Genomic DNA, 14,941 nt, shown 5'->3' with positions numbered 1-14,941 from the left:
ATTTCACTTTCCTTTCTTTTCTTTGATCCTTCCTCGGGTCTCCTGACAACCTCACGACTCTAGCTGGATTCTGAAGTATTCGGTTTAGGTGAACGGTATGGGATTTTTAATAGGTTTTAGGTGAACTAATGAGTACACACTCACACGCACGCACACATGCACACACACATACACACGCACATGCACATACTCACGCACATACAAAATTAAAAAAAAAAAGAAAAAAAAGGAGAGAGCAATAATGATGACATGTTGAATCGGTAAAATTACCGAATGAACAATACTGAGCTCTCTCAGGAAAAGAGAAGAAGACAAAAAAAAGAAAATATGTCTCCCTCCTCCAACATAGGTGAGAATGCTTATCAGGTTCTCCAGAGCTTGCTGAAGAGTTGATCATTTGAATCACCTTTGTTGGAGGAGGGAGACATCTAAAACGCGCAGGTTGCCCTACCCCTGGCCTAGTTAGATCTGACAAGCAAATTTCATCAACATCGGAGGAAATATTCTCGTTGGATTTTTTTGTTTTGTTTTGTTGGAAGGCCTCCCTCAGCATCAATTCATGGTTGATGACATCAAATAGCGATGCACAAATTTTATTTGACAAATTTCAGTTCTTCCTCAACCTCATCCTCAACGGATTCCGCCTCTCACCCTCACTTTTCTTCCTCTCATTTATTCCTTTTTGGTTGCTGCATTTTTGTAGTGTTCACACCTGATTGGTTTATCTTCAATAAAGCAATCATGTGTTGAAACAGCTGATGTGCGTGAGTTTAATTAACTGGCTCATGTGTGTAGTGATTTGTCAGTCAGCGCTTTGGAATTGCAAGGAAGTGACATAATGACATACCTCTGTGTCTAATGTATAAAAGTGTATTCAGTGTTTCGCAAATCATTGTGTGTGTTGTTCTGAAAAAAGTGTGAGGCTGAAAATCTGGTCCAATGTTTTGCTCCTTCAGTGTCAGGTGTTGATAATTATGGAATTATTTTGTTTTTAGTGTTTATGCAATAAATGTAAAACTGTAAGCATATTTTGTGGATTTTTATTTTTGCAAGATTTCATAATAATATTTTTTGCAAGATTATTCTTTCAGCCATTTTTCTCCATGTGCTCATTTGTACCCACAACAGATTGACAACTGCTTTTAAGCTGCGTGCAGAGTGGCTGACATCTCTAAACAGGAGTCTCGCAACGGGTCCGCCCAGTGGCGCTCCTGTCATTAGGTGGATTAGGCGGATGCTAGGTGCACCTGCGAGCAGAAAGGGCGCCATGGAGGGGAAAATTTTTGGGGGGATCCCCAAAAGCTGTTCCGTTTTTGCTAGGTTACATAAGAATTTGTGTTGCACTTAAGGTTCCTAAGAGCATGGAGGCCTTCATAATCCTTAAACAAAAGTCATTTTGGATGACCGGGGCCTCATTTATCAAGCGTGTGTAAGCGTGAGTAAAGTGTGCATACAAACATTCCCACACAAAGTATCTGATTTATCAATTTGCACTTGTTCATGAGGACTTGCATACATTTACATACAGCTCTGACCCTGCATACAGATAAAAACATTGTAATTTTGATTGCACAATCACACAACAAATTCAGCTATGTGAACAGGAAAATATTTCATCCATTGAACTAATTATGCGATCTACATGGGCGAATTCATTAATTCCACACCGTGGAAAATTTTTAACATCAGAGCATTTCTGATATTTTCACAATGCAAATGCTTTCTTTACACGGTGACAACAAACAGTGTATTGCTCAGAATTGCCCATCGCTCTGTGGATGCGTACCCCCAATCAGAAGCTGGAGCGGGCTGAATGCATGTATACAGTAGTGACATTACATGGCCCCAGCTTGCAGTCCGGGTATCCACTTGCTTGTCCTCCTCCAGTTAATTATTATTATATTAGTTAATCTTGGGAATTTTACCAAATGTCATAATGCTTGTTATTCTCCCTGTTTCTATAGCAACTCTTCAGCTGCCAGGCCTTAAAGAAGCTGAGCATGCCTGATAACGACCTCTCCAATCTTCCAACCACAATTGCCAGCCTGGTTAACCTCAAAGAGCTTGACATCAGTAAAAATGGTAATAACTAAATAAACAAACAAACACTGGAATGGATGATTTGCAGTAACTTCTTAATAGACCTTTTTTCACAATAAAACGGAAACATTTCAACTTCCAGTCCTTTAGCGCTAGAAGCAAGATTGATCGTAGAATATATTGTACCAAGCATTTGCCCCAAATTACATTTGCCGATGTGGAAACTAGCATTGTACAAGAAAATTCCATCATGAAAAAAAAAGAAGATGAAGAAGCAATCACCACAGTATTTTGGATTATATTGGCATTCAGCCTTCCTCCCCACGCTCACTATAAAAAGTTTAACCATCAAAATTCACATGCACATTTCTTCTTATGCCCACATACATTTTTGAAAATATCAATATGATCGGCTCAATAGGATTTTATGGACATTGAGCGTTTTCCTCACCCCTTCAGACCCACATTTGTTCTGCTGGGGTGGGGGTATCTCATGTTTTAATTTGCTATAGTGGACTCCAGGATAGTCTGGCTGTAACGTGTTGTAAACTTACCAAGCTTATATGTGACATTTTTAACATGAACGTCATGCAAATCAGCTTGCGATTGTAATTGGTTAGCTCGGATCCAATCAGGAACCAGAAGTGTTGACATCATCCAAATTATGCCTTTTTATAGGTTTTACTGGCAATCATCTATGGGTCTGAAGGGGTTAAGGGACATGACAAACTGAGTGCACACCTATAGAGAAAGACAGTATATGTCTATAAAATCCAAAAAATCTTCACAGATTGATGTGGAAGAGAGATGTGCATGTGAATTTTGATAACGATTGGTTGCAGCTTTCTGACATTAAGCTACGTATATATATATATATATATCATTATTATTACTACATTTTTAACAGTGCCTCGCAAGGTACAGAGGTAACTGCAAACTCTGTTGGCTTAATTCAAATTCAGTTTTGTCTGTTTTGAATGGCGGAGAATGATGATGATGATTATGGTAATGTGTGATGTGTGGTTGTGTACTGTATGTGTGTCATAATCCCAGTATCAAATGTACTCGATGACCAAGTTTTTGGTGAGGGCTCATTTGCTTGTGGCATCGATGAAACACAGATTCCCTCGTAGGAGGCGGTATAAAGTTGTACAAAGGAAAATGGCGTGGAACAACCTTTGGGTTTCAGGCGTATGACACTTTAGCCCCAACACGAATCCCTCGGAGGGGAAGTGCCTGTTGCATAAGTGTGTGCTGCCCATTCCTTATAATAAAATGTGGTCCTTCCTCCCGCCAAATCACTTGAATCCACTTCTGTTTTAGTTCCGTGTTGGAGGCAAATTAATTAAATTAATGGTAAGGCTGCTTTAATAAAGTTTAAAATACACAAAGAGCATCCCGGTACGATACTTATTTTTAGCCTGCGCCATTTTTAAAGTCGCCACACACCACACCGGAAGTCGCGATCCACAGCGAGTACGCGTTTATGGCCAAAAAATGCGGAAGTGTGAAAACGGTCTATTACAGTGAAGGCACACTGGCTTGTATTAAAGTCCCTGTAAGGTGAAAATACAGTCCATCAAGCACAATGCTTATTTGAAAACAGGATTATATAATAATGGTTTTATTAGTGCTTAGAGATACAATAAAGTTTAGTTTACTACGGAGCAGTAAAGCTTGATCTGGCTTGTGTTTTTACAATCGGTGTGCGTACATTAAATCACTTGTGACAGTTATGTTAATAACGGGTAAACTTGACAAAGAACACCAACACAATTTGCAAAGAAGAAACACAGACCTCTTTGAATACTCCTTCTAATGTTTTTTGAAAAGTTTTTTTTTTCCCATCGCGTTTTATTCTTATGTTCCAAGTTGGCAATCCTCTACTGTCCACAAAAGTGTTTTAAATTCCAATCAATGATCCAATGAAAGGGTATGGGTAAAATGGCCAGTGTGGTTAACAAATATAAGAGCACTTTGGAATTTAACACAAAATTGTTTATCATACTGAACCTGCTTAGAGGAAATTGTGGCTTTTATTTTTATAAAATGTTATTTATTTTATCATTTTTATTTTACCACAATGACTTAAAAAAAATCGAATTTTACACTGCTGGCGCAGCCCAAGTGCAAAAAAGACAATTATTTTTTTCTTGAGCTTTATAGATCTTGGTCATCTCTAGTGCCATAACAATCTCATTAAGAAGACAGAGGAATTGGAAAGGAAAGGCTGGGGAAATAACATCAGCATTTAGATTTTTCTCATAGATCCACAGTAATTAAAAACTGCGCAATTAAACCTCATAATCACAGTAATTTTACAACTTTCAAACAATCTCATTTAGAGTGGATAAAAGCTCCTTATCTTACTCTCCTACACAACAAAACATGGAACTATCTGAATCATGCATAACCACACAGTTCTCTTTCTGTCTGCTTTTCCTCCCTCTTACCTTTTCCAACAGGTATCCAAGAGTTTCCAGATAATATTAAATGCTGTAAAGGCTTGTCAGTGGTTGAGGCCAGTGTTAACCCCATCACCAAGTAAGACATCATCAGACATCTTGGAACAAATAATTTACTATTTTGTCACATTTAGCCTATTTGTTTGAAAGCAGTAAACAACAATGTGCAACATTACAACTTTGCACTGAAAAATGCGAAATAGTGTTAAATCTATTAAATAATTTGTATTAATTGAAATATTGATTAAAAACTACAGCCATAGTCTCCTTTTCTCTACTTCTACTGTATATGCAGTGCTCACACTTACTTCTTGCCTTCCAGGCTCCCAGATGGTTTTACGCAGCTCCTGAATTTGACTCAACTCTTCTTAAACGATGCCTTCCTGGAGTACTTGCCAGCTAACTTTGGCAGGTAATTCCATGCATGGTTTCAGCGTGGTGGGTCTTGAGTGGCGGCCTTATTGGAAGGTATTTTTTTCAGTGTTTTTGGAATGATGCATCGGCTTGAAATGACCGAGACTTACAGTAGACACTTTGGAAGTTAACATACTTTGTTTATTCTAGTCATGTATGAATTTTGGGCATGTGTATTTGTAGTTCTTGGCTCACCTCTCAAGTCAATGTTCTGCACTTCGTATCTTGGCTCAATCCTTTTTTTGTGGAGTTTGCAAGTTTGCCTTTGCTGTGTAGGTTTACTCTGGATACTCTGCTTTCTTCCCACATGGTAATACTTTATGCTAACTGGATATTCTTAATTGGCCAGAGGTATAATGTGAGTGTGAATGGTTGTTTTCCATATTATTTGTATGTTCCCTTTGATTTACTCCGGTGTGATCCAATTCAAAATGAGTTTGAGTAAATAAAAATGTATAATGGGATTTTTAATTTCTAATGTGCATAATTTTGGATGCCGTTTCAATTTGAAAAAGTGGATCCTTCTTTTAAGTGGGTATGTTGCAATATTATGTACACTGTATTAGTCCTAGGCATGAATGTTTTGCCTTATATATTTTTTAGGCTGAATTAAATGAGGACTGTTTGTTCTGCTTGTCAAAGAATGAAGGAAATAAAGATTTGGCTTTTCATGTTTGTTTTTGGTAGACTCTCCAAACTTCGGATCCTTGAGCTGAGAGAGAACCACCTGAAAACCATGCCAAAGTAAGACTCCCGGCACTATTTTCCTGGACTTGCGCACCTGAACTCGGTGAAAAAACGGGCACGTCTCAATTTCCATGCTGGGGCAAGTGTTAGTCTAGTGCATGGGTGTCAAACATACGGCCCACAAGCCGGATCAGGCCCACAAATAAATTGGTAATTACACAAGTAATTCTCAAATGAGCAATGCAACTTTGACTTGGATGTCATTATTTTACACACAACTTAAAGTTACGGTTTGCTGAAATTTTTTTAAAATTAAAACATAGACCAACATAAATCAAACATAAACGTGCTGGATATGACACACATTCAGCTACTGCTAACACAAACACATATTCCATTGATTAACGTCCTATAAATTCATCAACTGTGCCACCCAATGCATTCTGGGAACGACATACCAGTATATATATATATATATATATATATGTGTGTTATTTTTTGAACAATATATTTACAGACAAGCCCCGCTATTTAGGACGGGTTGGCAAATAGCAAAAATCTGTGTATAACTGATGCTGGTCCAGCCCCCTTGGTAATATATTTTGCTTCATGTGATCCCTGAGCTAATATGACACCCTTGGTCTCGTGTTTGTGTGAATTGGGCAGACAATATGCCTCCCTGTGCGTTCCAGTGTGCCGAGCTGCCGCACCGATCAGTGTACCGACAATTTGGTCACAAAAAGTAGACTAAATTCTAGACTACCTGAAAAAGAGTTCTAGTTTGGTGATCTAATATTATTTGGGTGGATTTGATGGAGGCACTGGGAGACAGATTAGGACGTGTGTGGTAGATGTCATCATATTTCATTCATAAATACAGCAATAGCATGGGACAATCCCTCTTAATCGTTGTAGATATCAATTAATTGAAAGTATTATCATAATAATTTTAACATTGTTTTAATAGACTGCAAACGTCACAGCTTGGGGTTGGCGGAGTGGGGAGGGGGGTCACATATGGACGTATGATCGAGGTGTGCAAACTGTCTCTTCACGTCACATGCCTGGCTGACTACATCATGCAAGAGGAGGATCTTGCATGTGCTCGCTAATCTCATCCCTCCCAACCCAGCGAGTCAATTTGAGTCAAACACGGCACGCTGCGGACCGCCCTGAGTTCAACGCAAATTACTCAAGGCCACTATGATTGGCCGAGAGTGTTGGGCTGGGAACAAAATTGGGCCCTCAATGTGTGATTGTGCCTGTAATGTCGCTTTGCTTTAGATTAGTTATTTATTGCTCCAGACTAGGGCTGGGCAATATATCGAAAAAATATTGATATTGCGATATTGGTCCATACAATATGCATGTCGCAAAGACATGCAATACGTTTCATATGGGATTGTATAGTTTTATCAGAATTTTACCAGATGCAAACTTATATGTGCATCACCATCCAATAGTTGAACATTATCTAAGGTAATTACAATTAATTAACAAAGAATATATTGAGCTTGCTTATTTTGCCACATAAACATTTTTTTTATTCTTTCATTAGATAATAAAAATGTTATTTCTTTAGGTTCATGTTAAATATTGCAATAATATCAATATCGTAATATTCAACAACTATATCGCATTTTTTTCCAATATCGTGCAGCCTGAGTTTGCTGTGGAATAAAGTTACTTGCATGCCTGACAGGTGTTTTTGAATATTGGTGAAGCCATTTATAAAATAACATGTTTAAAAGCCTAATGTATAACAATTTGCAGAATTTTTCATTGTGGCCATGTTTTCACAATAGCCACATGTGATAACAATCCCTGTTACTGCAAATACTTGTACTGAATCTTGTGTACCAATCTGTTATTACATTCCTATTTAGTTTGTAATTATCCAATGTAAATTAATTTGGTCTAAATGAGTTGCAAATTTATCTTTGTTCATCTATTTATGTCAGCATAGTGACAGTCAACAGTCAAATGCTCTTCCATGGCTCAAACGTATACAATGTACCTGTGTATCCACCTGCTTCCATTTGTAGAACAGAGAACACAGATTGACTAAAAACACTTTTGTCTGAGTGGGATAATTTTATTGCACTGCCAGTAAACCGATGTGCAGTTGTTCTTAAGTTGATAAACGCCCTAAGCAGGGTAGACGTATCATCTTATACATTAGACAAGCATCTACATATTCAAACATGTTTTCCCAAACCAGCAAGTTACATTTATTAAATATAGGGCAATGATGAAAAAGTACAGATTTTTTTCGTTGAGTATTTTCAGTGTTTGTTTATACAGAAACTGTAATGATTTTTAGAGTGATGGCGCTAGACTGCGACCAGTTTGTTAAACATAAAGTCACATGGGAAATAATCATGGAGTGCATGTACAGTACATCTCAGCTGCCTCTGTTGACATACTGTATAATCTCCAATAAATTTTAAATATTTCATTTGATTACAGACCGTTTTGACATGACTCTGTTAATCAGTTTAGAATCAATCAGAAATTCTACTCGCATTCATCTATTGTCAGATTACCATACTTATTTTACTAAAACATCTCTCTATAATGCCATTAATTTGTCATATTGATGACCAGGTTAAGTGTTGGGATAACATATTTAATAATAACCATTTAAATTTAAATGAAGGAGGACTACTTGAATGTAACCATGGAAACACAGAATTTACTTCAACTCAAAGATTCAAGCTTTGTTGTGATAGTAGGTGACTGACTCCCCCTCCTTACAGGTCTATTCATCGACTGACACAGTTGGAGAGGTTGGACCTGGGTAGCAATGAATTCTCTGAAGTGGTGAGAATGTTTGCTGTTCTATTTAGTGGGTTATGTTCATCTAAAATATACTTGTCAAAAACGTAATGCTCTTTGGCCAGTTAAATTGTCTGTAATTTGAGAAAAAAAACGGGATGGGAAAGAGAATCACAAACACATTTGACAAGTCCCATTCGAGGGGCAGCCTCTGTAACATTCTCATTTCAAAAGCCATTTCAGCATAATCACCTTTCTAAAATAATGGCCCGTGTCATTTTTTTTTATTGTTCTTCAGAAAACACAAAAAAAACTTTAGCAAATAGTGACTAATTATATTTATGAATAATTTTATTCTGAGATGTTTATATATATATTATTATTATTTATTTTATTTATTTTTTGTTATGACTTATGAGGCATGAGTTCAGCTGTACCATGAAATGGTACCCCTCATGAAAACCATGAGGGGGCTGAGGAAGAGCAAACTGGATGGGAGTTGACAGGATGTGACATCAGGGTCAGACAGGAAGTTCACCGCATGGTTTGCCGGCAAGAGTCTCGAATGCTAATTTATGTTCACCACGTTCAACAGCCACAATTGTCTTGATGATAGCAAGTGTATTCTCTTCTTTATGATTGTGTCATTTAAATCGAAGTAATATAATCTTTGTAAATTGAGTTTTCAGATAGTTTTTATAGATTTAGATTGTGTACCTAATGAAGTGTCCAGTGAATGCAAATTGTTGCAGTAATGAAAACTGTCTCTGGAAGTTTCTGATCATAAATGTGTTGTTCATTTCTATTTTGTTAACATGCGGTCTTTTTGCATATTAGCCGGAAGTGTTGGAGCAGATACACAACCTAAAGGAGCTGTGGATGGATAATAACTCTCTACAGTCCATACCAGGGGTAAGGACACTATATGGTCTATTGTATTTTTATAGATGTAGTTTATCTATGATGTGTCTTCCTTATCTCTCTGACTCTGCAGTCACTAGGAAAACTTCGCCAGCTGCGCTACTTAGACTTAGCAAAGAATCGTATTGAGAATTTGGACACGGATGTTTCAGGTTGTGAGGCCTTAGAGGATCTTTTGCTTTCCTCCAACATGCTTCAGCACCTCCCTGAGTCTATAGGTGGGTCCTCACAAGCACACAATTTATATATAGCTAGGCACCAGTTTCATACAAACGGAATCAGTAGTTTTGAGTGTAATACAGCGTCAAAAGTTGTGATATTAACCTGTAAATAAGGTTACTTTGCATTTAACTACAGATATGCAATTTCCTGTCCGACAGGAATGTTAAAGAAGCTGACAACACTGAAAGTGGATGACAACCAGCTGACCTCACTGCCGGGATCCATCGGGAGGTAAGAAAGCCTCATTAGCATGCAAGTCATAAAGGTCAAGTAGAGCCATGTGGATCAGAGTATTTTTCTGCTAGTTCATCACTAGGTGTTATTCTGTGGAGGGTTGTTTACTACTCTGTTATTGTGCTGGCTGATGATTTGGGGGGATTCTGTGTGTTGCTTGCTGCGTTGCCATGGCATAAGTGCGAAGCCCAAGCAAGGGTGAGTAACTTTAGCACCTAGTTTGTTGCTCCAGGGGTGTGTTCAGAAACAACAGTGAACTGTTCAGTTGTGTCACAAAAAAAATGCAAACTAAACTTTATTTTATTCTTAGTACACAAATGTTTCCTCATCATTTCCTTCTTGAACTTTAAATCTGGCTTAGACGGCTACTGAAGATAATGACCTGAAGCTCAAAGATGCATGCAAAACCATTTCAAAAAAACAAAATTCATACCAATACACAAACGAGGAGATATTTTAAATTCAATCCAATCGGACATAGAATAAAGTTTCTTTGCATGTGATGGATCAGAACACAACACATTGGACCCCATTGCGGACAACAAATAGAATTGAACATTTTGTTGCAGCACTGATATTGCATTTCTTTTTGCAGTTAAATAACTTTTCATTGTAACATAATGATTTAGCCGCTGTGTGACAGAGATAAATTGTAATGGATTAATTACGTTAACATATTTTCATTTTTCACTTTTTGCAGTGCTTTGTATCTGAATGCTCTGAAAACAAAGTGTCTTTCTGAACGAGTCCCTGGATTTAACTCCAATAAGTAGATCACTATTTCCCCTCTGATGATACCTTAAGTACCTATCACTTAGCCCTCCTTCAGTAATGACTTCCTTTAAATGTTTTACCTTTAATGAATGTAACATTGTCTTTAAAAACATATTTTCACCTCCTATCTCACGTCATGAATAATACAAAACAAGATTTTAATTATTTTTCTATAATATTACATTCAAAATAATGACATTTTTGTTGTACAATGCATGGAATGTGTATGACCTTTACCCTTGCAGTAGTACCAACCTACTATTTTATTATCAAGATATGCACTTACTTAAGCCAAAAATAAATACCATGTAACCTCTAAGGTTAAACAAAGGTGTTGCCCGGGATGCTATTAAATCTGTAAATCATCTGGTGGGTTCGTCAGCTAGAGGTTGAACGACTAAAGACTTGCAGTGAACTATGATGAAAATGAAGTCAAAGTTGATTCATCGATGCTATCATTGATATTTTTTCAACACAGTATAGCTGTCCCCAACCTTTTTTGTACCACAGGCAGGGTTTGGACTGTAGAGTAACTATACAAGTTATTTAACTGAATATAGAATACAGGCCAACAGTTTGGACACACCTTCTCATGCAATGCATTTTCTTTATTTTCATGACATTGTAGATTCTTACTAAAAGCATCAAAACTATAGATGAACACGTGGAGATATGTATTTTTTTTTAAAAAAAAGGTGAAATAATTGAAAGCATGTTTTATATTCTTGTTTCTTCAAAATAGCCACTCTTTACTCTGATGATTTTGTTGAAAACTCTTGGCATTCCCTAGATGAGCTTCAAGAGTAGCCACCTGAAATGGTTTTCCAACAGTATTAATCAGAGCAAAGGGTGACCATTTTGAAGAAACTAGAATCTAAAACGTATTTTCAGTTATTTCACCTTTTTTTGTTAAGTGCATAAACTCCACATGTGTTTATTCTTAGTTTTGATGCCATCAGTTAGAATATATAATGTAAATAGCCATGAAAATAAAGCAAACAAATTGAATGAGATGTGCGTGTGTCCAAATTTTTGGCCTGTACTGTAGTTCTTCAAGAAGATGTGGATGGAGGAGTTATTCGTTAGGAGTTCAAGTGAGACTGCAGAAATGGGCGGCATTATGACGTGCAACATTAGCCGTCTTCTTACCACTGTCCAACTTTTTGATAAGACTAGCGACAACTGTAATAGCCGAAGCTAGCAGCCTAACCGCTATTCTCATCCACAAGCAGCTTATTTCCATCCCGTCTAACCCATGCAGATATATGAAGACTGTGTTGCCTTGCTGACCAGACATTTGTTTACTACAGAGTGTTATAGTTTTATAGCGACGGCAGCAGAGGGACAAGTCGAAATTGAGTCCTCTTTAAAATGTCCAACTGGAAGACGAGAGACCAAAATCATGATTAGCTATTAGTCGACTTCAAGCTTTAACAGTCGACGTGGAGTAGTAAAAAAAGGAAGAAGATAAAAAAGTAGACTTGTCGGTTCAATCCCTACTGACGCTAAATGTTGCATAAGTGTTCAAATCAAAAGGTTAACCTATCTACTCAAGTAACTTCTGGAGCTCTATATTTGTAAACAGTGCATGTGTGCTTAAAAAATGCTGCATCTTGATTTCCGTGCCATGCAGTGCAAGCCTCGTTAAGAGTTTTTGGGAATTTTTCGGACCACACTGCGCCATGCTTGGCGTTCCTATGGGCTGAGGGTGTTTTCTTGTACATGCCCCAATTCATTGAACACATTATTTTTTTTTTATTAATATCATCTTTTTTTGTTTTGTTTTTTAACCATGCCCCCTTGGTCTTGGCACAGCTATTGTTGTTGTTGGTGGGGGGCACACAAAGATACGATTTAGTTGGAAGGCAGTCTTCAAGCAACCACGTCATCATCCGCCCGTGGAGCCCCGTTTAACTGCATTGCGTACTTCGATCCCATGTATTGACTCCAGCGAGTCAGTTTCTGTTTCTACCGTGTAGAATATGCTTGTCACGTGCTAAATTTAAAGGGAATGAGAAGAGCCGCTTCCATCGGCCACAATGCTAATCAGCTGTGTTCACGCCCACAACGGTGTACATCCCCAACTGTCTACAAAACTACAAAGAGAAAGGAAACTCCACCCATACGCACAGTTAAACTATGCTTTGCGCTACACTCGCGCCGGAAACAAACATCTTTTGGATATGTGTTGGGGAAAAAGCCAGGGAAATCTAATGAAAAACATGCACAGAGTTAATCCATTGATGTTCTCTAAACTTCTCTGTAACTTGTTAACGCTACTAATGTCATGTGACGTCATGCATGCAATTCTCTCTTTTGGCATAAGTGTTGAAAACACACCAACAAAAGCCAAAACACAAACAAAACAAATTAGTACTCTGAGAGTTGCTAAAATGAAGTTTTGCAAGGTAGGCATAAGTCTTGCCTGATCTTATGCCTTGCATAATGATGGTTTAAATTCTGACGTTACATGCAACTTCAGAGGAGCTTTGCTTCTGAAACATTTCGGTTCAAATCTAAATTGTACTAATTCAGGGCCATTAACTTTAGTAGATCCACTGTACTGTGGCTTGACCAAACTGTGAGTACTACATGTTAACGTTTATAAACAGTCACTTTACAAAGGCTCACCTATAGCATAAATAAACGTAGTTTCAACACATAATGAATGACTTCTAAATTGGAAAACAGCTAGATCAAGCAGCTATATACTTGTGCCTCAAAATTACTTTGATACTGCATGTGCATGCATGTATGTGATAAATAGTGAAGTTTGTCAGCTTTATTTTCAACATAAACGTCCATTTTGCTTACCCTGACTCATTTTATATTGTTTGTTCTTTCAAAAAGAACATCATGTACTGTATGCTCATTTTGTTTATGCTCTCCGCTTGAGGAGATATGCATTAGGGACTAAACACAACTCTTCTTAATGAGCTGTTGTAGCACCTATAGAACCATGCCGCAGTAAGGGAAAACATTGCAGGGCCTTCTTGCTTCAATGTGACACCTGGCACTGCTTTAAGGATCTCTGTGCTAGTAAGATATCTAAATAAAGGATAAGAAACTCCCCTCATCTCTCCTCTCCTCCGACCGTATGGTGGCCCAGATGGTCCAGGCTGGTGGGAAAAACAATGGCAGACTCATGCAATGTTAATAATAACAGTACATGAATGTAAAATTGTTGGCTCATTAGCATTAGTCTGCTGTGAGCCAGGCCAGTGATGGTCAAAGGCAAGGCGGTCAAAGGGCCTTGTTAAGGCCCAAGGATATTATTGTGAACACGTTTAGCTTCACTTTGACACACACAGAGCCACCCTTGACTAAATTGGAGCCCTAAGCTAAATTTTATTTGGAGGCCCCTCCACCGCAATTCTTCTCATCCCAAAATGTATCATAGATGCAAAATGAACATACCACAACATGCCATTTGCCGACCTTTATTACAGTTTTTCCTTGATTGTTTACACAAGTTTTATGAAAGCATGGTCCATATTCTCAAAACTCTACACACAAATCCAGAAAACACACACGATGAGCAAAACCCTTCATTTCTCCTGCAAAAGGATACTTTACATTCAAAATAATGTAATTTATTCTCAAAAGGCTATTTTGTTGTCAAATGACACACACAAACCAGCATAAGAATAGACACTTACATGAAACAGCTAAACACTAATGTGCACATTGTAACACACTTGACCCCAAACTCTATGATGAATGGAAAACACATTTCTTCATTCATAATAATGGACTTAGGCCTTTTTCATTCGGTGTCACTCTTAGTGTTGAATATTTTAAAATAATGTTTTCATACTCAGAACACAAATACGTGGCAACAAAAATAGAGGAGGGGAGTTGGAGGAGTCACACATTCGTTTGTGGATTTCGGCCATATACCTTCCATCTCCAGGCAGAAAAAAATTATTCGATAGGAAGTTTGTGGCCTGCCTTGTCCTCGTCCGTGTCGTCCTCGTCCGTGTCGTCCTCGTCCGTGTCGTCCTCGTCCGTGTCATCCTCGTCCGTGTCATCCTCGTCCGTGTCATCCTCGTCCGTGTCATCCTCGTCCGTGTCATCCTCGTCATCCTCTTACTCGCACTCTCATGCCTCTGGCTCTGCCTCTGTTTCCAATGTAATCCTCCATTTCTCCAACCCAGATAACTCACCTGTTGCCCTTTTATGCTGAAGCTCTGATTGCTAATTGTAAAAGTGTGGTCAGGTGTTAAACCATGTGATGACTCAGTGAATATAGCAAGGCAAGTAAATTCAGAATTTTGACTGGCAGTGTGTTCTTTGTGAAAACAAGTGTTTTTCTTCATGAAAAGTTATGCTTAATACAGAGAATTGTGTGTAGTGTTTTGAAAAAGGTGTGTTTAAGAACGTCGAACTGAGTCTAAAGAAGGAAT

At 38.0% G+C, this 14,941-nt stretch overlaps 1 protein-coding gene across 19 annotated transcripts in view; it reads left to right on the top strand.

Moving 5' to 3' along the window:
* lrrc7 (leucine rich repeat containing 7) overlaps positions 1–14,941 on the top strand; it is a 142,244-nt gene that overhangs the window by 85,350 nt on the left and 41,953 nt on the right. For 16 of the 19 annotated variants that reach the window (XM_077583622.1, XM_077583620.1, XM_077583621.1 and 13 more), the window contains 9 exons: positions 1,965–2,082; positions 4,506–4,584; positions 4,828–4,917; positions 5,607–5,663; positions 8,366–8,429; positions 9,222–9,296; positions 9,379–9,523; positions 9,686–9,758; positions 9,942–9,959. In XM_077583622.1, coding sequence (XP_077439748.1) covers positions 1,965–2,082; positions 4,506–4,584; positions 4,828–4,917; positions 5,607–5,663; positions 8,366–8,429; positions 9,222–9,296; positions 9,379–9,523; positions 9,686–9,758; positions 9,942–9,959 — 719 coding nt within the window. The remainder of the gene's footprint in view (positions 1–1,964; positions 2,083–4,505; positions 4,585–4,827; positions 4,918–5,606; positions 5,664–8,365; positions 8,430–9,221; positions 9,297–9,378; positions 9,524–9,685; positions 9,759–9,941; positions 9,960–14,941) is intronic. The other 3 variants (XM_077583619.1, XM_077583635.1, XM_077583618.1) reach the window with 1 other exon arrangement.

The sequence above is a fragment of the Vanacampus margaritifer genome, chromosome 13 (genome assembly GCF_051991255.1).
Source record: "Vanacampus margaritifer isolate UIUO_Vmar chromosome 13, RoL_Vmar_1.0, whole genome shotgun sequence".
NCBI classification, from domain to species: Eukaryota; Metazoa; Chordata; class Actinopteri; order Syngnathiformes; family Syngnathidae; genus Vanacampus; species Vanacampus margaritifer.
The sequence above is the reverse complement of the archived record's forward strand: the minus strand, read 5'-3'. Positions and strand labels throughout refer to the sequence as shown.